Source organism: Monodelphis domestica, chromosome 5 (assembly GCF_027887165.1).
Source record: "Monodelphis domestica isolate mMonDom1 chromosome 5, mMonDom1.pri, whole genome shotgun sequence".
Taxonomy (NCBI): domain Eukaryota; kingdom Metazoa; phylum Chordata; class Mammalia; order Didelphimorphia; family Didelphidae; genus Monodelphis; species Monodelphis domestica.
This window is the reverse complement of record NC_077231.1, coordinates 11,694,275-11,717,599: the sequence shown is the minus strand read 5'-3', so window position 1 is coordinate 11,717,599 and position 23,325 is coordinate 11,694,275. Positions and strand designations below refer to the sequence as shown.

General features: G+C 45.4%; 1 protein-coding gene across 9 annotated transcripts in view; it reads left to right on the top strand.

Moving 5' to 3' along the window:
* TBC1D22A (TBC1 domain family member 22A) overlaps positions 1 to 23,325 on the top strand; it is a 387,661-nt gene that overhangs the window by 60,045 nt on the left and 304,291 nt on the right. For all 9 annotated transcript variants that reach the window (XM_056797602.1, XM_016425535.2, XM_007502511.2 and 6 more), the window contains exons 5-6: positions 13,003 to 13,073; positions 20,941 to 21,069. In XM_056797602.1, the coding sequence (XP_056653580.1) occupies positions 13,003 to 13,073; positions 20,941 to 21,069 (200 nt within the window). The remainder of the gene's footprint in view (positions 1 to 13,002; positions 13,074 to 20,940; positions 21,070 to 23,325) is intronic.

The window sequence follows — 23,325 nt, the reverse complement described above, 5'->3', positions numbered from 1 at the left end:
TCGATCTGCAGTCAGACTCCCACAGTTCTTTTTTGGCTGTGAATAGTTTTTTTTCATTGTGAGTCTCTTGGGTTGTCTTGGAACCTTGTCTTGCTGATTAATTTTGTCCTTCACAACTGATCATTGTACAATATTTCTGTTATTGTATACACTCTTTTCCTGGTTCTGCTCACTTTATTTTGCATCAGTTTATTTCAGTCTTTCCAGGTTATTTTGAACTCATCTTGTTTGTCATTTCTTTTTTTTTCTTTTTTTTTAAACCCTTACCTTCCGTCTTAGAATCAATACACAGGTATTGGTTCCAAGGCAGAAGAGTGGTAAGGGCTAGGCAATGGGGGTTGAGTGACTTGCCCAGGGTCACACAGCTGGGAAGTGTCTGAGGTCATATTTGAACCTCCCATCTCTAGGCTTGGCTCTCACTCCACTGAGCTACCCAGCGGTCCCCTTGTTTGTCTTTTATTATGTTGCAATAGTTTTCCATTACAGTCATATTCCATTACAACCATAGTTTGTTCACTCATTCCCCAACTGATGGATGCCCCCTTAGTTTCTAATTTGTTTAGCCATTTCCCCTTTCATTAGGCTCTGTCTTTGTTTCCAGTTCTTTGCTACCACAAAAAATAAAATGTGTTGGTATATATTTTCTCTTTTTTCTAAATCTTTGTCTTAGTTGTTTCATTATGTTATATCTTTTTTTTTAATTGATATCAAATGACTTCAATAAGTGATGCTTTTTTATATACTTTAAAGACTGGAAGGGCTGTTCTTCCTCCATTCTTATCTTTTTTCATTAATTCTCTTGATATTCTAGATACTTGGGTCACCAAATACATTTTTTTTTCTTCTTATTGACCTTCTTGGCTAATATGGCCAATAGTGGAATCTGAGTCTATGTACATATTAGCTGTACTTTTTACATCATTCCAAATTACTTTCTAGAATTGTGGTGCCATTTTATACCTCTACTAACAATACACCAGTGTAGCTCTCTTTCCACAATTGCTCCAACATTGACTATTCCTATCTTTTGTCATCTTTACCAATTTGCATACCTTAGGGTTGTTTTGATTTGTATTTGGAAATCTTATCATTAGAGATTTGGAACATTCTTTCATGTGATAAATATCTTAGATACTAAACCCTTATTCCAGACATTTGATGCAATAATCTCTTCCCATTTTCTCTTATCATAAGTTCATTAGTTTTTTTCTTACATGAAATTAGTGTAATGTAATTAGTGTTACCTGTTTTATCCTTTATAATGGACTAGCTTTTGTTTTGTTAAGAAAATACCCCTCTGCTGTAGCTGGTAGAGGGCTTCTCTTTTTAATAATCTGGTCACTAATATTAAGATTGTGTCTCTGTTTAGAATGTGTTCTGGAGTGTAGAGTAAGACCAGTTTCTGCTACATTGCTCTTCAGTTTTCTGAGCAATTTTTGTGTTTTCTACTTTATCAAGCCCTGAATTTTTGAGTTCTATTTTTTCTAAATCTCCTATGTCTTAGCTATTTCATTGAGTCCCTCTCTGTTTTTTCAATCAGTATCAAATGACTTCAATAAATGATGCTTTTAAAATACACTTTAAGGTCAGAAAGGGGTGTTCTTCTTTCTTAATTTTTTTCATTATTTCCCTTGATAGTCTAGATACTTTGAGTCTTCAAATGAATTTTTAAAAAACTCTTTATCTTCCATCTTAGAATCAATATTGTGTATTGGTTCCAAGGCAGAAGAGTAGTAAGGGGTAGGCAATAGGGATTAGGTGGTTTGCCCAGGGTCCACCAGCTAAGAAGTGTCTGAGGTCAGACTTGAACCCAGGATCTCCTATCTCTAGGCTTGGCTATCAATCCACTAGCTGGTCCCTCCCAATGAATTTTTAAAATTAAAAAAAAAATCATTTTGCCAAATTTTATAAAGTACCATTCTGATAGTTTGATATTCCACTAAAACGGAAAATTAACTTTGGTTATATTGTCATTTTCATTGTATTGGCATGGCCCAGTCATGAATATTCCTCTAGCTGTTTAAGCTATTCTTTAGCTCTTTAAGGAACTTATTGTAATTGAAACTATTCAGTACTGAGTGGTCTTTGATAGACTGATTTCAAAATATTTTCTACATTACATAATTATTTTTGGTGGAATTTCCTTTTGTATTATTGTACCTTGGATCTTGCTATTATAGAGAAATGTCATTGATTTTTATTTTGCTGAAATTATTGTCTTGATTTCTCTAAGACTTTCTTAAGCATACCATCATTTTGTCAATAATTAAGGATAGTTTTATTTTCCTTTTTTTTTTGGCCTATTTTATGCAACAGGTAATTAAGTAGTTCACTGGATAGAGTTCTGTATTTGGAGTTGGGAAAACTTCATATGCTGCTGCAGACATTAATTAGTTGTGCAACCCTGGGGAATCCACTTAATCTTTCTCAGCCTTAGCTTCTTCATCCCCCCAAAAGGGAGTAACAATAGTACCTGCCTCGTAGAGTTGTTGTGAGGATTAAATGAGATAATATTTGTAAAGTGCTTAGCAAATCTTAAAGCACCAAGCAAATGCTGACCTATTTTTCTTTTTCTTTCTCTTGTCTTACTGCTCTGCTCTTGCTAGCATTTCTTGGATTATCCAAGGTAGTAGTGGTGAGAATGGGCATCTTTGCTTTGCCCTGGTTATTATTGGGAAAACTTCTAGTCTTGCCGTACTGTTTTAGACTACTTACTGTTTGTATCTGTTTTATAGTCACACTTTTTTGATATAAAAAAGATCCCTGTATTTATATTTTTTATTTGTAGGATGTTGGTATAATGAATTTTATTTTGTCAAAGGTTTTTCATTTGAATCTATTGAGACAATTATGAGGTTAAAATAACCCTTCATTTTATTAATGCCCTGAACTCTTCACTCCCCCCCCAACCCCATAGCCAGTCAATTGTTAGATCATGTCATTTGTGTGTTCATAGCATCTCTTGCCTCCTCTCTCCTCTCAGGTCCTCATCACATCCCACTCTAGCTTTTTTCCTAATGGATTTCTCCGCCTCAAGTCTCTCTTTATTCTAGTTCAGCTCACATATGATTCCGCATTATTTTGAGACTAAAATAGAAATTCTCTGTTTACCTTTTGAAGCCCTTCACAACCAAGCCCTAGCTTATCTTTCCAGCTTCCCTGGATAAGTCATCATTCCCTTACCCAGATTCTACAACACCGTCAAACTGGCTAGCTCTCTGCTCCTCGTAGGGGACACTTCTTTTCCCTCTGCACCGGCCATCCCTGTGCTTGGAACTCCCTCCTTCCTTGCCTCCCCTCGAGGTTCCTGCCTTTCCCCAAGATGGACCTTTGGTAGCATCTTCTGTGTGACATCTTGACTGATCTTTTCAACTGCTAGTGCTTCCCCCCCACAAACTATGTTCATTCACTTTATATTTATTATCCTGCGTGCATTTACATTTGCAGTTGTGATTTTGCCCATTTAAATGTAATCTTGTGATACAGTCTTGCACTCAATACAATGTGACTCCTTAAGAGTCAGTGGCGGTTTTGTCTTTTCCTCATACTGCCAGTGCTCATTGAAGGTAACCCACAGGCCTCAAACCTGTCTCGGTGAATTGGGGGGTGTCTGCTGCAAGCATGTGAAGATTTTCCTGCTCAAATGGGCAAATGAGTGGCCAGGAAGGTGTGGAAGTGGGCACTGTGGAGCACGCTTGTCCCTGGACTTGGGTGACTCTGGAAGAGAGAGGCTGACACCTTTGCCTAACTGCCTCACGGAAATCCAGTTCACCCTGGAGTCAAGACGTTACCTGGGATGTCCTTGGCCCTCTTCCCAAAGAAGGATGAACAGTGCCCGGCTTAGGGCCTGGCCCATCATTCAGCAAGGCTTCATGAAGCACCTACCAGAGCCTGGGCTGAGCCCTGGGGGCACACACAATAAAAGTCTTCCCTCAAAGAGCTCAGACCCCAAGCAAATAAGCAAATGCTATCAGAGGCACCGGGCACACAGTAGGTGCTTCATTGTTTGACGAGTCTTGTTCATAATCTTGAAGGCTTTTGTAGGTATTGTCTTCATGTCTTGGTTCAGTCTGATGTCCTTGTTGAAGCCTTCAGTCTTCAGCCTTTGTTGTTGCTTTTAGCCTAGAGAATCTCTGCTAATTCCCAACAGTCACTGGCATGCTCTGCACCTGTTTCTTCATCTGCCAAATGTTTTGAACATTCTTGATTTCCATCTGTGATGGACGACTGTGAGGGCTAGGGGCACGGTGGGAGAGGCCCCAGCTGGCCTTTGCCTGGGTGTGGCCTGAATGCTGTGGCCTTACCCTCGCTGCTTTGGGCTGACCTCCTCAAGTAACAAATGGGATTCCTGGCCTGCCAGCATGTCACCATGGCTCCCTGCCTCACAGGCTAGGCCAGGCCCATGTGCTGTGAATGTTTCCCCTAATGCTCAGCTCATTTATGTTACTAGCCCCTGAGGCCTCTGGCCGTTTCTGAGGTTTGCTGCCTCTACTGTCTACACTCGCTTAGAGCATGGGCGACCCCCAGCTGGCCCCGAGGACCTTTCGGAACCGACGTCTTGGGTTTTTGGATAAGGATGGGTCAGAGAGCAAGTTTGGGGCTGAAAATTACTTTATTCCCAAAGCCCGAGAGCCCTGTTTTTGGATTGGGCTATCTCTGCCTGGGTCCCTCTTAGGTCTGAGTTGTACCAGCACCTTTCGCTGACTTCTTATTAGCCTGAATTAGCTCTTCCTGGTTCTCTTTCTGCCTGAATGAAAGAATGACTGGGTGATAAGCGATAGCAATGAAAAGGGAACCATCCTGGAGTAAAAGAAGGCAAGCTCATTGGGCGCTTTCTCGAAAGTTCGTTATTCTTGCCTTGTCAGAAAAAGTGCTGATAATAATTATAAATGTTATGCATAAACCACTTTGGAGCAAATTTCCGGTTCAGACTCGGATAGGATATTTTACATCCAATTAGATCGCATGAGTCCAAATCGTCTCTGAGCCTGGTTCACTGGACAGACTGAATAATTCCATTTGTAAGCAGAATGTAACTATCAAACAGCTGCTGTAATTTCCCTTACTGGACCTCATTAGAGAACTAGAACGGGGACTTGGCAAGCAGTGTGGCGCGGAGAGGGAAGCCCATGCTGCTCTTTTCCGTTCCATCTCCAGACCCGTGGTTTTCCCAGTGTGAAGGTGCTGTCCATCACAGCACATCGCAGCTTCTCCATGTTTTCTTCTCCTGATCGATTCTTGCTGGCTTCTTTACATAAATCACCCCCACACTTTCCTCTGTTTCTCCGCTTATCTTCGTGTGAGCTGGCCAGCTGTTGCTCTGGCTCTGGGCTCTGACAGGCCCCCTCTCTGTCCTTGCTGATATGGCTGTTGTGGTCTTCCTCTCTCCGAGTCACCTGCTGCCCCCCCCCTTGGGTACCTGAAAGCTGTGCCTCTTCTGTACCCAGGTGTTATTCAGGGTCTTCAGGACTTCCAAGCTTCTTGCTGGCCCCTGAGCTAGGCTTCTTAGCTCTGTTGACCCTTGTATATCGTGTCAGTGCCTAAAGCACCTGGCCTGGAGTCAGGAAGACCTGAGTTCCAATCTAGCCTCATCCACTTACTGGTGTGTGATCCTGGACAAGTCATTTCATGTCCATTTGCTTCATTTTCTTCATCTGTATAAAACAAATAATAGCCCTTGCTTCACAGTGTTGTTGTGAGGATCAAATGAGGTGATAATTGTAAAGCACTTATCACAGTGCCTGGCACATAGCAAGCACTATTATTATTACTAACTGACTGATTCACTGACTCTCTTTCTTCCTCTCAGAGAGCCATCCCATATCATCAGTATTTTTTAGAGGGAAAAACAGGGAACAAAGCCAGTCAAATTGATGAATCCATCACAAAAGGCATCCCTACTTTCCAGATGAGGACTTTGCTGGCCATGCTTTTTGTATTTTTAATGAGACTGTCATTGCCTTGTATGGTTCTGGTATTTCTGTTTCCCTGGTTTTTCAGTTCTGTATCTCTCAAAGATCTCTGCGAGAGCTTGGGTCAGGGAGCTGCAAACTTGGAATGGGCCTTGCGCCCTCTGATTAAGAGCTTGGTCTAATTGTTGTAATTTGGGCTTTTAAAACAGTTTATCGGGGGCAGCTGGGTAGCTCAGTGGATTGAGAGCTAGCCCTAGAGATGGGAGGTCCTAGGTTCAAATCTGACCTCAGACACTCCCCAGCTGTGTGACCCTGGGCAAGTCACTTGACCCCCATTGCCTAGCCCTCACCACTCTTCTGCCTTGGAGCCAATACACAGTATTCACTCCAAGATGGAAGGTAAGGGTTAAAAAAAAAAAAACAGTTTATCTGCTGGTCTAGGTCTAGTCAATATGGCTGCAGTTGCCCTTGGTTGGAGCTCCAGGAGACTACTGCTGGGCCCAGGCATTGCCAGCTAGTCGAAGGCTCCACAGGTTCTGAATGACATTGTTGCTCCTCCCCCCCAATTTTCTGAATCGGGGAGCAGGGGCCAGGGTCTTGCTTCAGGAGAATCAGCTTGGCCACTGGTAGCTCTCCCTGAGCTCAGGTACTAAATCTGGGGTCTTGGGCTGGTGTCACAATTCCTGTCCTTGCCAGTGTGTTAGATTTGTGATGCTGGTCTGAAAAGATGATTCACTGGAGTTTTCCTAGTTTTCTGGATCCCTACTTTGTAGATCACAATACTCTTCTTAGGTTTTTTGTTGGGAGAGTGTGTCCCTAGTACTTCCTCTTACTCTGCTGATCTTCCCCAGAAAAGGTATCAAACACAAACAAAGGGAGATCTCCTGTTTCTGACTTTTAATCTAATTAAGAATTTAAGACCCACCCACTCCCTTCTTCCCAGGAAATGGAGGACAATATGAGCCAGTATATAATTTCTTTAAAACTAATTATTTATTTTAAACCTATTTTACCTTTTACATTTTGAATTCCAAACTTTCTCTTTTCCTTTCTTCCACCCATTGAGAAGGCAAGCAATATAATATCAATTATACATGTGAAATTGTGCAAAACATATTTCTATCTTAGCCATATTGCAAAAAAAAGAGCAAGAAAAGTAACGTGAGATTAGACTTCAGATTGCACTCAGTCCTCAGTTCTCTCTCAGAAGATGGATAGCAATTGTCTCATCATTCATGCTTTGGAATTGTCTTGGATCATTGTATTGATCAGAGTAGCCAGCTGGGAAAGTGGAGTTGATGATCATTACAACATTGCTGTTACTGTGCACAATGATCTCCTAGTTCTCTTTTGCATCAGTTCTTTGCCATGTTTTCCTGAACCCCCCCTAATTTCTTAGAACACAATTTTGTTGTTGTTTGGTCATGTCTAACTCTTCATGACCCCATCTGGGATTTTTCTGACAAAGAAATTGGAGTAGTTTGCCATTTTCCTTTTCTAGCTTATTTTATAGATGAAGAAACTGAGGTAGCAAATAGCTTTAAGTGACTTGCCCAGGACCACACAGCTAGAAAGTGTCTAAGGCCAAATTTGAGCTTTGGAGGATGAGCCAAGCACTATCAATTTTTTTTATAACATTATTTTATTTGGTCATTTCCGAGCATTATTCATTGGAGACAAAGATCATTTTCTCCTCCTCCCCACCATCCCATAGCCGACGTGAGCGATTCCACTGGGTATCACAAGTGTTCTTGATTTGAACCCATTTCCATGTTGCTGGTATTTGCATTAGAGTGTTCATTTAGAGTCTCTCCTCAGTCCTATCCCCTCAACCCCTGTAGTCAAGCAGTTGCTTTTCATCGGTGTTTTTACTCCCACAGTTTGTCCTCTGCTTGTGGATGGTGTTTTTTCTCCTAGATCCCTGCAGATTGTTCAGGGACATTGCACTGCCACTAATGGAGAAGTCCTTTACGTTCGATTGTAACACAGTGTGTGTATTAGTCTCTGTGTACAATGGTCTCCTGGTTCTGCTCCTCTTGCTCTGCATCACTTCCTGGAGGTTGTTCCAGTCTCCATGGAATTCCTCCACTTTATTATTCCTTTTAGCACAATAGTATTCCATCACCAACATATACCACAATTTGCTCAGCCATTCCCCAATTGAAGGGCATCCCCTCGTTTTCCAGTTTTTGGCCACCACAAAGAGCGCAGCTATGAATATTCTTGTACATGTCTTTTTCCTTATTATCTCTTTGGGGTACAGACCCAGCAGTGCTATGGGTGGATCGAAGGGCAGACAGTCTTTTAGCACCCTTTGGGCATAGTTCCAGATTGCCCTCCAGAATGGTTGGATCAGTTCACAACCCCACTAGCAGTGGATTAGTGTCCCTACTTTGCCACATCCCCTCCAGCCAAGCACTATCTATTGCACCACTTAGCTGCCCTATATCTAAGGAACAATGAGGATCCCAGGGTGGTTTCTGTTTTGAGGTGCTACTGTGACTTGGACTTGAGGAGTGGGATTTTAGGCTGGTTTCCTCTGTGAGTGAGCTCCTGAGGGATGAATAAGTGGGGCTGGGATTTTGTTGGTTGTCGGTACTCTTGCCCCGATGTTGATAGCAACACCTTTTGTCTTCCGCTTCCTATTTCTTTGTCTTGGTCTGTCTTTCCTTTCCTCATGATGGCCAGAGATTTTTTGGGTGTGGGGAACCTCTTAGACTCCCTTACTTCCTTTAGGGCATGGCTCTACCATCCTCTTCTCCACAGTACCCTCTTCCCTGACCTCATACAGTGCCTGGTACATCACAGGAGCTCAGTGGATGCTGAACTTTCTCTCATTGGCTTCATTGGGTGCCTGATTCATTGGGGGGAACCACTGGGAAAAAGGTATGGACTTTTATGTCCTATAGTTTGCCGGGTCTGCCTTACTCCATCCTCACAGATGCCTTGAGAACAAGCAGGCCAAGGGCCAGCCTCTTATCTCCCAGGTGCTGTGGGAGCTCAGGGCCAGCCAGGTATCAGGGAACTCTCTTTAGATCCCCTCACTAAGGAGTCTTAGAGCTTGGCAGTGGCATTGAATGATTGCTGGAATTTGGGGGGCTGGAACCTTGCTCTGACCCCGAGCTGTACGTCTGTTTCCCTTTCTACAAAAGGCAGGATGGGTTGAATTAGGTGATTTCCAAGAACCCTCCCTACTCCTAGGCCAATGCTTTCTCCACGGCACCACAGGGTTTCTCCTCCATTGGGACCTGTGTTCAGGTGACTTAGCCAAGTGGAGTTGATTCTGCTTTCTTCATGAACATTTAAGTGGGGAGTGGAAGGAGATGGACAATGTGATTGGTAAACATTCTGTTATTGGTACTCCAACATTAGCCTTCTGATTTTCATAACACCCTCAGGGAACTGTTGAAGATTTGATATTTTCAGCGATGGCTGTAAACTGCCCATTATAGCTGGTGCCATCACCCAATTATTTGATATTTATTTTACTTAGACTTAGTAATTTGAAAAAGATTAGATGTCAAGACTTCACATTTTGGTGATTATATTACGAAGACCTTCTCTTTAATCATTTCTTTTATTCCTGGTATTAATCATTAGCTCTCAGCTGTTTGCAAAAGAACCTAACCCTGGATGTCTAAAAATTTAAAGGAAAAAATAATTGCTTCATTTGCAGAGGGAATGGGAATATTTGTTCCCCAACGAAAGTGGAATGAATTCTTTGGCTATTGACTGCTGCTTATGATGAAACAGCCTTTTCTTATTGTGTGTGGAGATTGTTGCTCATTACTACATATTTAAAGTGTTGGAATGCTATCAGCCATGGGAAGAGATCCCAAGGACAAGACCTCCTCTGGAGGGAGGGAAGGGACAGGGAAGAGGCATGCATTGTTAGCCTGAGAACTGGGGCAAGTTGGGGCTGCCTGAAATCATGAGCACTGCCAAAGGTGTACTGAGTCAGACCATGTATCCATTTCTTCTTCTGTAGCATGAGATGGTAGAGGGGACATGGATGGTGGCCCAAAGGGATGCCACAGGTTAAGGAACATCTGGTCCATGGGCAGAACCCTTGTGATGATCCCAGGGTACAAGAATTGATGTCAATGAGGAATGAGAGTAGAAATGCCTGCAGGGTCATCTGGTCATCTGAAGAAGGGGAAGCAGCTGGGTTTTCGATTTATTTGAGTAAGTGGCATAGGAAGGATAGGAATCCATGTCTCTGGGACTAGATCTGGGCTTCTTGCATTGTGTTGTCCTCTCTCAGGGATATCAATTATAGGGATGCCAGAAAGGATGACCCCTGGCAGATCCAAGATTGCATCCGCCCACTGTGGGATTGCTGGTTGGGTGCCTGTTCTTGGGACCCCACTCCCAGAGGACACTTCATTTGTGACTCATATCTCTATCTTTCAGTGTTTGTATGGTGAGAAGGGGCCTGTGAATGCTTGGTGGAGCAATTTGGTGACACTTCTCATCTTCATTTTATATCCTTGAGGGGCTGCGACTCTCAGCTGTTTTTACTACTGCTCCATCTTAGGTCTGTGGTCTAGAGTCTGGTTTATGGAAGCTGAGAACCCTGATGGCATTTCTAGCCTGTTTAGTTGGAAGGAGTTCCTTGAAGAGATTGCTCGTGTTTTCTGACATTACCTATTCAGTCTCAGACTACACCTGGCATGAAGCATCCTTTCTTTGTTCTGCTAGTGACATGACAGCAATTTGGTCCCTGAGGCTGCTTGCCATGAACTGCCATACCAACATGGTGCTGCTGTAGGAGGAGAGTGACCTTGGAAGGACAGGTCACTTTGCTCAAAGATTTGGCTTATCAACTAGATGAAATTCCTTTGTAAATCTGAGGATAGAAGATAGCAGGGACTCCCCAGGATCATGGCCCTGTAGCCGGAGAAGACTTTGAGAGCATCTGGGCCAGCCTGCTTGTTTTGTGCTTGGAGAAACTGAGGCCCTGGGAGATGGAGGGGCTCCCCTGAATCCTACTGCATGATGCTGCTTCTTCTTGGAAAAAAAAGATGCCATGTGGTTATAACCCCCCCCCCCCCCCCCCGAAGTCCCAGGTTGCCTTCATGGGCTGTCCTAGCTATGTCCTCCCTTTTTCAAGAAGCCTTTCTCAAATCTCCTTCAATGCCAGTCTGGGCACAATGTTTACTTATTGTCTCCCTCATCAGACTAGGGGCTCCTTGAGGGCAAGGCCTGCCTTTTGTATTTCTTTGTATCCTCAACACCTAGCCCAGAATGTGGTACCTAGTATGGGCTTATTAATAAGTGCTTATTGACTGACTAAGCATCAGAGAGGTAGGTGAGCTTGTGATGGAGTGGACAAGGTCTTGTCACCTGCTCTGAGCTTGGTATGAGAACATGGCCCCTGGCAGGTTTGTGTTTGGACAGAGGCATGCCCCTTCTGGGTAAAATGACCCAGGCTTCCTTTAGTCAATGGTTTCCTTGCTCCGTAGAGCAGTGATTAAATGCCAAACATTGTGGCCAATGCTTGGAATCCAGTCCCCCAGAAAGTTGAGCCCCAGCCTCGTTTTATACTTTAGCTTGTTTTATGTCCAGTGTATTAATTATAATGTACTTGTGTTCATTGTAGCATGAACTATACATGTTAATTTCTAGATATAAAATTTTAATGCTAGTATCATTGGGGCAGCAGCTTTCCATAATAAAAGTGTTCTCCTGCCTCCTTTTTAAAGTAACATACAAACCTTTTTTTTTTAAATAAGAGGAGTAATTAGTTTTGTTTATTATTAGCATGTCTGCAGAAAACTTTCAGGATAAAGAGAATATTAGAGCTGTTGACTCAGATGAGATTTTTTTTTTTTTGCATTGTCTGTGGCTTACATTATTGAGCTTCTGTCTGTCTTCAGTCACTGGAGGTAACTGGGTTAGTTGCCTCTAATTCCCCATCACCTCTTCATTGTTATAGACACTTGCCACTGCCTTGATGAAATTTCCCCCAAATTACTCATATGCACTTTCATCTCCTGAGTATTCCAAAGATTCGAGGCTTTGTTGAGTTTGAAGCCTATGATTTGGGATTAGATTGTGTTAGCAATATTATTTCCTAGATTGCCTCTGTCATTCCAGGAGTCAGACCCCTTTGACACTTAATTCTCAAACTGATCTCATGATGTTTTCTTTCATTTTTGGCCTTTGTACAAATTTATTCATATATCTGTGTTTGAAACCCAGTGGGTTAGATTGAATTTACCTGGAAGTGATTTCTGGCTCTGGATTTTGTAATTTAGCTTTTATCTCTTTAATGGCAGCCATATCTGCTTGGCACAAAATTTTGTTTTTTCCCCAACAACAGTAGGATGCCCTCCTGACTGACATATTTGTGCCCAGAGGTCAAAGAAGGACATAAGAGATGAAAGGTTGAAAGAGGAGCTCAGTAAGAAGGTGATATGATAGCATGAAGGAATACTAGACAGATGAATATTGGACCATGACCCCATGTTGTGATGGGCTGCCTTCTTTTTCCCTGTGCCTCAGTTTCCCTGTCTGGGTTAGACTGGGTTAGATTTGTAAGGCCCATTTCAGTATTACCATTTATGATTTCATTGGGAATGCATGAAGTCAATTTAAAAGGCAGAACCTGAAAAGAACATCTCCCAGATATTTCACTTTCGTTTCATTTCATAGGATGATAAAATTATGAGCTAGAAGAGCCCTCCGAGTTGGCCCTCTGGTGCACCACCATTTGGACCCTCCTGCATTGCCTCATTGCTGATGGCCTCTGCATATCCCACAGCCACCCAAGGAGCCTTCTTGTTCTGAACTTTTGGGAAAGCTCTGGATTTCAGGGAGTTTTTCTTATGGCCCCTCCCCCCCCTTCATATTTTCCTTTTTCTACTCGTGATAGCTGAATGTACTGCCAAGAGACTTATTTTGGCACAGTCAATGACTAAAAATACCAGCATCTGCAAATATTGTAATTCGTGCCCTTTCATAGTTGAATTATGAGAGCAGCAGCATTCTAATCATATTATGGAATATTAGCTACCACCTCAGGAAAAGTGCTTTAGTAATCCTCTTTTTGTTTTCTTTTTCCCCTTCCCCCCTTCTATTTTAACAGAGGAATTAAGAAAATTGAGTTGGTCTGGAATTCCTAAGCAAGTCCGTCCAATAACCTGGAAACTCCTTTCGGTAAGTCTCCTTTTGGAGTCAGTGGGAGATCCCCAGTCACTGACACTGCTGTTCCCAAGGTCATTTGGAATTTGAATTTCTCAGGGATGATATGGATATTTTTGGGATCAAAGGCCTTTTGGCTTTAGCAAAGACACCAGCTTCCTTTCTTTTCTTTGCTTCAAGCTTGGTTTGACAAGGCTGTCAGGAAAATGGGAATTATTAATAATTCATGGCATCCATGTCTTTTTTTCTTCAGATTTTATTTTGCTAAATTTTGTATTATGTTCAAAGCAGTTACAGAAAGGTTCCAGCGTAGATAAGAGATCAACCGTGAGATTGCTGATGGTTAATTCATTTTAATTAAACAAACATTTTTTGGAATGTTTACTTTGAATAGGGCCCTGTGCCAGACTTTGGGGCACAGAGATGAAAAATAATGAAGCCTCTGCCCTCAAGCACCTTGCAGTCAATCTTTTAGGGTAAATCCAGTTTGTGCCCAGGTCAGTTGGCATTCTGCAAAGGCTGGTGTGAAAGAGCAAGGGAGAGATTTTGTGTGTGGGGGGGGTGGGAGTGGGGAGACTTCCTGGACTGAATCTTGACAGAAGAGGAGGATTTTGATCATCACAAATGAGGAGGGAATATAACGAGCCCCAAATTGTTCTCTACCTGATGAATAAATGCATCTTCACAGTAGTATTTATGTTCCATGATGTATGGTTGAGTTTGAGTCCTCAGACTGAGGGCACAATTGCCTCTGAAGGGACTTGATCAGCCATGGTAGCCTCTAAGGACCATCCTGAGCTGACCCCATCAAACTGTGGCATGGCTGAGTTTTTTAGGTGTAGATAGCTTTATTTTTTTGTGAAAGAAGAAAGTCCCTAGGGAATACGGAATGTTTACTTCAGGTTGACTCAGTGCCCCGGCATTCAAAAGTCTCCTTTTTCCTAATGAGTCCTAATAAATGGGAAGTCTGGGCCTTATGCTCTCCAGCCCCGATGCCGCTTTTACCAGTGACAATCCTATTGATTAAGTATTCTCTTTCAATTACAGCTCAGCCCCTGCAGGCGCCTTCGTTTTCATTTGTGGGTTTTTGAGCCAGGGCTTTGGGAGAAATGACAAATTAATCAGAGAATCCTTTCCCTTTAAGACGTTCTAAATGTGTCAAAGTTTTTTGTGGTCTTAGATAGGTGGGGGCTCGGGGCAGGAGGGTGGTTAGTCATGCAGTTCTCAGATTGAATTTCAGCAAGTTTTGATTAAAATACCTTTAGGACACCATCTTGCAATTTGAAATTTATTGAAAATGTGATGCTTCTGGATAGAGTGTCTTTCCTTAATTATGGTACAGAATTCTGTCTCCATTAGCCCTGTGCCTCCTACAGTCACAGCCCCCTTAGACATCTTGACCCCTGCTGTACGAGTGATTGATGGCAAAGATGGGGGCAGGGTGTGACTTCAGAGGGGAGGATGAAGACCCGGCGAGGACTGGGACAGAGATTTTCTTTCTGGTGGAACCATGTGCACAGGCAAAGGGGAGAGTGGGAAGGAGTGTCGGGGAAGGCAGAGAGGGGGCTCCAAGCTCCAGGTAGGTCTTGATGCCCAAACAGAGAAGGCCTCTATGACCAGCTGTGGCCCGGGAGAGCTAGAGACCACAGTTAGGGACCCTAGATTTGTCTACTGGTCATGCTGCTCATTAGCTGGGGACCTCACGTAAGGTCTTCTCTGAGCCTCCGTTGAGCATATATGTATGTACTCCTCAGTTCAGAGGAAGTGAGAAGTGAATTTTTTTTCTTAGCTCCCTCATTGTGTGCAAGGGCATGTTGGTAGGCCTTCTGGGAGAGATGATGGGCTGTCAGTAGTAGCTCACTTAGCTTACATGACACGGGCAGGAAGAGCTGGGTAGCAAGCTGTGCATGACCAAGAAAGGTCGGCTCAGAGAAACCCTTCTGGCTGCGGGGATCAGGTAGGCTTCCTGGATGAGGTGGTCCCTGGGCTGGGAGAAGAAGGAAGGAGCAGAAGACATTCTGCTGGGGTGGGGGTGGGGGGCAGGAGACTAGCATGTGGGCAGCCTTATGGGTGGGATTGTGCTGGGTGTTCCCTTCCCGGCTCACATGTCCCCAGCTCTAGCCCCGTGATTCTAGGACATCCTATGTGGCGGCCGCTGTTGAAGGACAGCTTATTATATTTAACAGATGAAAAAACTGAGGCATAGAGAGATTGCCAGCTAGGCACATAGGGAATGTCTGCCATGGGGATTAGATGCAGGTCTCCTGAATCTCAGCCACCCCACTGACATACTTGGGAAATAGTAAAGATTTCCCTTTGGCTGGCAGGTAATTCGATTCTTATATTTCCAAAAAATTTTTAATTAATTGAAAAAAAAAAACTCTGACCTTCTGTCTTAGAATCAATACTGTGTATTGGCTCCAGGGCAGCAGTGTGGTAAGGGTTAGGCAGTGGGCATTAAGTGACATGTCCAGGGTCACACAGGGAAGAAGTATCTGAGACCAGATTTGAACCCAGCACCTCCTGTCTTTAGGTCTGGCTCTATCCACTGAGCCACCTCACTGCCCCAATTCTGTTCTTATAAGCCCACCCCAGGGCTTAGAGAAATGCTCAGATTCTTTCCAGAGGCCTAGCTCTAGCCTCCCCATCACTGCCTCCTCCCGGTGGCTCCCTTGAGAGAGGAGTGGGAGAGCTTGCTACTGGCTTATTTACAAGGATCCTTTCTTCTGGCTCGGACAGCCATCTGGTAGATGGAGGAATTGAGGCTGCTCAGAATTGAGCCCTCACCTTGGTCAGGAAGGGGAGTCCTTGTTGGCCCTCTCTGTGCTGCCCCTCTCTGCTCCAGATTCCCCTCATGTCCTCATGGAATGATGTCAGCTTCCTCCATGAAGTCTTCTCTGACTTCGCCTCTGGCCTGACATTTCCCAGAGTGCTTTGGCTGGATCTTTCCTTTATCCCTCTCAGGCCCTCAATTCCCTCAGGCTTCCCTGGCTCCCTACTGCTCCTTTCCTCAGTCCTTCAGCCAATCAAAGAGGAATTTCTGTGCTTACTATGTGCTAAGGCTGAGTAGTCAAGGAAAGGTGAAAGACCAGAGCTGCCTCAAGGAGCTCCTAGTCCATTGGGGGCGGGGGGGAGTGTACAAGGGAGCTCGAGTTGTACCTGAGGGAGGGGAGCAAGGGTGTGAGTCGGGGCTCTTGGCAGAAGGGGAGATTCAGGGAAGTCACCCGGCCTGAGAGGGCAGAGGAGCTTCCCAGGAAGCACTTCATGTATGGTCTCGGGCTCAGAGGGAGCCCCTGGTGTTTCCCAATGAGGGCAGTGCCAGGGGCTTGAGGAGAAGCACTTGGGCAGCTGAGGGGTAGAGCCGTGGCTGAGAGGAGCCCAGAAGAAGGCTGTTACCATGGTGTGAGTGGTGGCAGGGGGTGGGAGAGATGTGGGCAAGGCAGGAAGGCAGCCAGGCCGTACTGTGGACATCTGGGGGCCGTGATGCTGGGCAGGGGGCGCTCCCGGTGCCTGAGAGGTGCTTTCTTGGCCCCGTGACACATGGGTCTGGCTCAGGGTGGGTGCCCCACTTTGGGGGCCAGTACTGAGCTGAGTGTCTTCAGATGCTGGTGGGGTTCATGGTCCAGTGAAGGAGATCGGGGTCAGTGCCTGAAATGAGCAGAGACCAGGCCTGGTTGCGGCCAGCGAGCAGGGGATGCTATTGAGGCATTAGGGAAGTTTAGGCCAGTTTACTTGTGGAGCCTGCATACTACTCCAGGAAGGGGCCTTGATTGGCAGCTGCGTCTGGCCTGGGAAGGGCCTTTGGTTTGCCCCTCCCCCGGTGGCATCCATCTGCCATAGGGGCTCCTCAGCCTTTTTCCATTAGAATTCCGTGAGCTCCTTGGAAACAGAGCCTGGGCAGTTCCGGTGCCTCTTTGACAGGGTTGTTTGTTGAGCCTGGGGACCCCTGCTCCTGACAGGTTGGGTACCTTCACTCAGAGTGGAAGGAAATGGCGAAATTTTGGTTCCAGATTAGTGAAGGGAAAGATGCCATTCCCCCCCCCCCCCCCCCATCAAGTTCACGAACCCTCTCAAGCACAAGTCTCTCCACAGACCGCAGGTGAACTCTTTGGAAGGGGTTCTCTGCACTGTCCTAGCTGGAGCCCTTCAGCCCTATTTTACAGAGTAGAAAACCGCCGGAGACTTTCTTGCTCCACTGCAGGGGTTTTGTATCTGGCGAGTGGCAGTAGGGACTTTGGCTTGTCTCCCCTCCCCCCCCCCCCCAAGGGAGCTCTGTCCACCTGTACCTTGAGTCCTGGGCCAGCCTCCTTCCCCTTGGGCCTTTAGGCATGCCCCTTGTTACCTACCCCCCGCCTCAGGTGAACCTCCCTGGGTGCCAGTCCCATCCGCACAGCGAGGGTTGGAGGAAGCAGGGAGGGGGCTTCTCTCATTTGCCTGTTTTCCATCTCCTTCCCTGACTCCTTAGTGGTTTTTGCCAGGAAGCATCGATTAAGCGCATCCTCTAAATCAGGCCTGGCGCTAAACTGGGGATACAAAGAAAGACCGGAAGACAGTCCCTGCCCTCCAGGAGCTCCCAGTCCTAAAGAGAAGGAGCCTGCAGTACACACAGTGTAAACTGGAGGGAACCTTCGTGGGAAGGCCTCGCAGATGGGGGATGCTGGCAAGGCCTCCTGCACAAGGTGGGCCTTGAGTGAATCTTCAAATGTGCCAGGGTTCTTCTTGGCCCTTTGTTCTCTCCACAGCTTCAAAGAGTCCTTTCTGTGGTGTTCTGGGCTCCCTGCTGAGGGTGTTAACTTCAGGCCAAGGAGGAATGATCGTGGCTTTGTGCCGATCCTGGTGGCGTGCTGCATGTGGCTGGGGGGCTGCGTAGGGAGAAGTGGGATAGAGGAGTCAAGAAGTATTTTGTCTGGCGGGGATGCAGGATGTGCAGATGCTTACCTAGAGAAGGTGTACAGCTCTGTGAGCCCTCTTGTCCCTGGGAATGTTTCTGGGGTGCTCTCCTCTACCATCATAGGCCCTAATTCCTGCATACTCCCTCACTTCCCTCATAGCCACCCTGGGAGGGAGGGTCTCATCTCCTGCCCTAGGGGCCTCATTCTCTTCTCCAGAGACCCAGGGTGGCTTTGGGTCTCATCCATGAATGCTTGGTGAAATGTGCAAAAAAAAAAATATCTCTGTGTATGTATTAAATGTGTGTGTGTAAATTTTCCAAGGTTTGACAAAATAATCATTTTATTTTGTTCCTTTGTGATTCTTCTTTAACCTTCCCATGAGAATTTGTTTGTTTATATACTTAATTGATGAGTAAGAAATGTTACTTTAATTGGAAATAGTCATTTTCACTTATGAAGAATTAACTCATAGAACTGTTGCCATACCAGGGTGGTACCATTCATCTTATCAGTCACTGAAAGTCCTTGGAGGGGGCAGCTGGGTGGCTTAGTGGGTTGAGAGTCAGATCTAGCAATTGGGAGGTCCTGGGGTTCAAATGTGGCCCCAGTCACTTTCCTAACCCTATGACCCTGGGCAAGTCACTTAACCCCCATTGCCTAGCCCTTACTGCGTTTCTACCTAAAGATAGAAGGTAGAGTTTAAAAAAAAAAAAGAAAAAGAAAGCAGGTCCTTGCAAATGGTTGAGGACCTTTTCTCCACACAAAACCAGAGCGTCCTATTTTTGGCTCTGTGAAGAATTTCAGGTACTCAGAATAATGGCTAATTAAATGTTTACCATTCATGCAAGTGAGCAGAGAGAGGAATGCCAGAGCCACTCTGGTGCCACTCCCCTTTGGGGTTCATTTCTCCTGTGGAGCTCCCTGGGTGGGGGAACCCTTCCGTGTTTTTCTGCCACCAAGAAAATTTGGGTCTAAGCTTATGCTGGCTTTGTTTTACATTTATGATTAGTGTTTTTATAGCATGCTAATACAGCAATTACGTTTTCGCTAGTTGTCATTTAAAATTCATTGCATACTTGAATCTATTTCATTTGCATAATTTTCAGTCTTGCTTAATTATCTAAAGGCCTCAACTTGCATGTCTGTTTTCTTTGAAAAATGGGATGTCAGGAGTGAGTGTATGTGGTCCTGTATTTTTGGGGAACATCACCTGTTTTCTCATTGTGGCATGCTGGCCTTTTGACTTCTTCTTCAACAGAAATCAGTGGCATGAGCACAGTTGTTTTAGCCATCCTCACTCATATTCACAAGGCAGGACCTTGTGGGGAGTGGAGAGTTGGGAGCTCTGGGTTCAAGTTTGGTCTGTTGTGTAGCATCCCTTGGTAGTGGTAATGTGGCATAGGGCAGGCTGCTGAAGGTGTCAAGCCATCCTAAAGGCCCTCTTCGGGCTTCCTTTTTAGAGGGTGATCAGCTTTGGCCAGGAAGTGGACAATATAATGGCTGAGGTTCCTTCCATTTCTGGTGTTTTTGTGAGGGAGGGAGTGCTCTGAGTTTTTGCTCCTCTCTTTGGTGATCTCTTGACTCTTTCAGGGTCCCCCACCAAGCTTCCAAAGAGGGCCTCTTCCCTGTGGGGACGATCTGGGAACAAATAGGATTCAGTGGGGAGAGGCAAAAGCCCTTCCTTTGTGACTCCTGGCATTGGAAAAGAGCTAAGGGGTGTGGGGACAGCCTGAGAGGAGAGTTGGACACAGCCAGGTTTAATAGGAGAGGGCCTGGCTTCCCATCTCAGTTCTGTTCTTCGATGTCTTGGTGGCCTCATCTGTAAAGCCCCTCGTCTGTGATTCTATGGCCCAGTCAGAATGAGTGGCCATTCTGAATTCCAGATAATTTGAGGTGGGTTTCCTTGACCTTGCTTTCCTGGACCATCTAGCCATTCCTCCTACCTCACACCAGCCATAGCACACAATCCTCAGGTGGTCTGGGGGTGGGGGTGGCTGCAAGCTGGCGTCAGGCTCTTAATTAACCTTTAGAAGGTATCAGGTTAGATGCCAGGTGCCATGGCAAGCCCTGAGGTTACAGATATGAGCAAAAGGAAGGGCAGGCCTTGCCCTGTGGGAGTGAGACAGCATGCCACAGGGGGCTGGAAGTGGTGGGAGTGGAAGAAATGGGGAGCTGCTCAAACTGGGGCCTGAGGACAGTTTGGAGAAGAATGTGGACAGACGTATGTACAGAGCAGCTCTGTAGAGGATAAATCGGAGATTATTCACAAAGGGAGGCCGTGGAGGGGCTGGAGAAGGCTTCCTAGAGAAGGGAGCCAGGAGAGGAGGAGGATTCAGCATGGGGCACAGCTGCAGAGCTGAGACATGGAGGGTCTTGTTCATGAACAGCCAGAAGGCTGGGGTCACTGGACCGAGGAGTATGTGAGGGGGCCTGGAAAGGTGCGGAGGAGGCTGGCTTAGGAAGGGCTTGCACACTAAGGAGAGGAAATCCTGGAGGCAGTAGGGGACCATTGAGTTTATTGAGTAGGGGGTGACATTGTCAGTGGTTATTATGTAATGAGTAGTCAGAGTCAGTATTTATTAAGCATATTATAGAGTGTATATAAGCATGTTAAGCTAAGCCCTGAAGATGCCAAAAAAGGCCCAGGACAGTCCCAGCCCTGCAGAAATTCATAGCCTGAGGAGAGAGACCACACAGAAAAGAAGCTGAAGTGGGGTGGGACTAGTAAAATATGAACTTAACGGTGGTCTAGTGGATGGAGAGCCAGGTCTGGGGATGGGAGGTTTTGGGTTCAAATGTGGCCTCAGACACTTCTCAGCTGTGTAACCCTGGGCAATTCACTTAACTCTAATTGCCTAGCCCTTATTGCTCTTCTGCCTTGGATTGATACTTAATATTGATTCTAATACAGAAGGTCAGGGTTTTTTAAAAAAATGAACTTAAAAGTAGATCAGGTGGTGGGAATTGACCCTTTTTTCTTCTCTCACAAGGGTTACCTGCCTGCCAACGTGGACCGGAGAGAAGGCACCCTGCGCAGAAAGCAAAAAGAATATTTTGCTTTTATTGAGCAATATTATGATTCTCGGAATGATGAAGCTCACCAGGACACCTACAGACAGGTGGGAACCTTTCTGAGCCTCTTCTCTGTAAGCTTGTTGTGGTGCTCAGTTGGACGTTGTTTCTAGAAAATTGTGGGCCCTGTATTCCTCCTTCATTTTTAAATAGTAAATGAATTGGCAGTCATATCATTGAGCATTTTCTGCCTTTGTTGCTTCTTCATTCAATAGTTCACTCTTGATCAGGTATTGGTTTCCACTGGAGAGCTGACTGGCTTTCTGTTCCCCAGACATGTCTTCTCCCTCCTCCACACATTTATCCATTTGGTTCTAATCCCTGATGGGCCTTTTTTCCCCCTTTTAGCAGGTTGAATTCCTTCCTGTTCTTTAAAATTGAATTCAGATACCACTTCCCCCAGAAGTCCTCCTTTTACCCTCATGTGCGTGGTGCCTTTCCTTTCCTTCTCATGCCATGTTTTGGGCCTTTCTGTATCCTGATTTCCTTTCTGTGTTGTCCAGCCTCAGTCAGATTCCCTAGTGACCACTCACCTCCAGTACACCTGCTCAGATCCTGGTCCTAATGGCCACATTTCCTTCCTTAAGAAAGTGATTCCCTGCTGATTATGGGGGACTCTTGTCTGCTGAAAGGTTGATGCAGGTTTGGTCTACATGACACTTTTTCAGGGTCCCTGCACCTGAAAGAGGGGCCTGGCAGACCTCAGAGGCTGCCTTTTGGGTTGAAGATTATTGTTCTTGCTGGAAGCCACTTTGCCCTGGACAGGGCTCATCTGTCTGTCTGAGCCTCAGGCCCTGGTCAGTGTCTCTTAGGATTTTCTCTTGATGGCCTTTCCCACCAAAGGAATGTAAGGCTCTTTTTGTTGGTGTCCCCAGCCTCAGGCTTTGCTATGTACTAGGAGGTCTGTGAAATTTCCTGTTGAATCCAATAAATTAGTTTTGCCTCAGTTTTAACTCTAGTGGGGTGGGTACTAGGCTGCCCGCTCTGCCAAGTCTCAGGATTGTGCTCACTGCCTGGGTGCCTCCTGCTCCCTCTACCTGTCAAAAACATGTACAACATATCCAGTTTTTGTTAAAATACCTTTTTTGGGGGCTATTTTCTGTTCCTTATATCACCAAGGTAGCTCCTTCCCAAAGAGCCGTCCCATGTGACAAATGTTCTTTTTTGGAGAGGAAACACATTTCTACCTGTTCTATTTTTCCTAGTGATTCGTTTGTTTATGTTCAAAGTCTTGAGATTTCTACTTCAAATCTTTGGTATTTTGGGCTGTTTTTCCACATTATTTTCCTTGTTGCTCCCTTCTGACTCCTTCCCCTCTGATTGCAGTTTCCTTTAGGGACAGATCTCAAAGTGTCTCAGCCTCCTCCAGCACTGGGCACTGGGGCAAGTCACATTGCAGCAGCCTAGATCTATGCCCCAAGATTTGGGTGATCAGAACTGCCCCAGCTGGATGTTTGTTCTTTCCTCAGACTGCATGGTGGTGGAGGGCTACATAGTGCCTGCCCTGGTGGCCTGTCCTGCTCCCTCTGTCCCTTAGTTCTGTGGCCTGGCACCAGAAGCTTAGAGCCTGCTTTCCCTATACCAGCAGTTTGGAGCCTTGTACTTCTGGTGCTTCTGGGTTGTAGCTCCCAGGAGGTTGTTAGTGAAGACCTGTGGCCACGCCAGCTGTAGAGGCCTGAGCAAATTTCTGAATCCTGGAACTGGGACTCCCGAAGAGGGAGGAGAGACCAGACTACCAGAGTGCTGTAAGACTTGTAGAAGTGGGGGAGGTACTGAATGAACTTGGGGTCAGTGAGCATCAGTTCCTGTGGTGGGGATTTTTTTTCTTACCTTGTTTTGGATTCTGGGTGTTCTAGACCATGGAAACAGCTTTATCCTCAGTGAATAATTTCTTTTTTTGGAGAGGTTTGAGAGGTTGGGGGGATTAGAGAAAATACCCATTCCACACAATATATCCTAAATGAGACCCCATGGTCCAAGAATAGGAGGTGAACCTAATGTAGCAAGAATAAAGGATAATGGATGTCTAGTCCTCGTTTTCTACTGTGGTCTAACCCTTCAGAGAATTGGACTGCTCTTCTGTGAGATCTTTTGAAAGATATAGAGAAGAGTCACATAGGCTGAGATGACCTGGAGGGGCTGTGATCTGCTCTCCCCATGGGAATCCTCAGGTTCCAAGGCAGAAGAGCAGTAAGGGTTAGGTAATTGAGGTTAAATGACTTGTCCAGGGTCACACAGCTTAGGATGGGTCTGAGGTCAGATTTGAGCCCAGGACCTCCCATCTTCAAACCTCAGGACCTGGC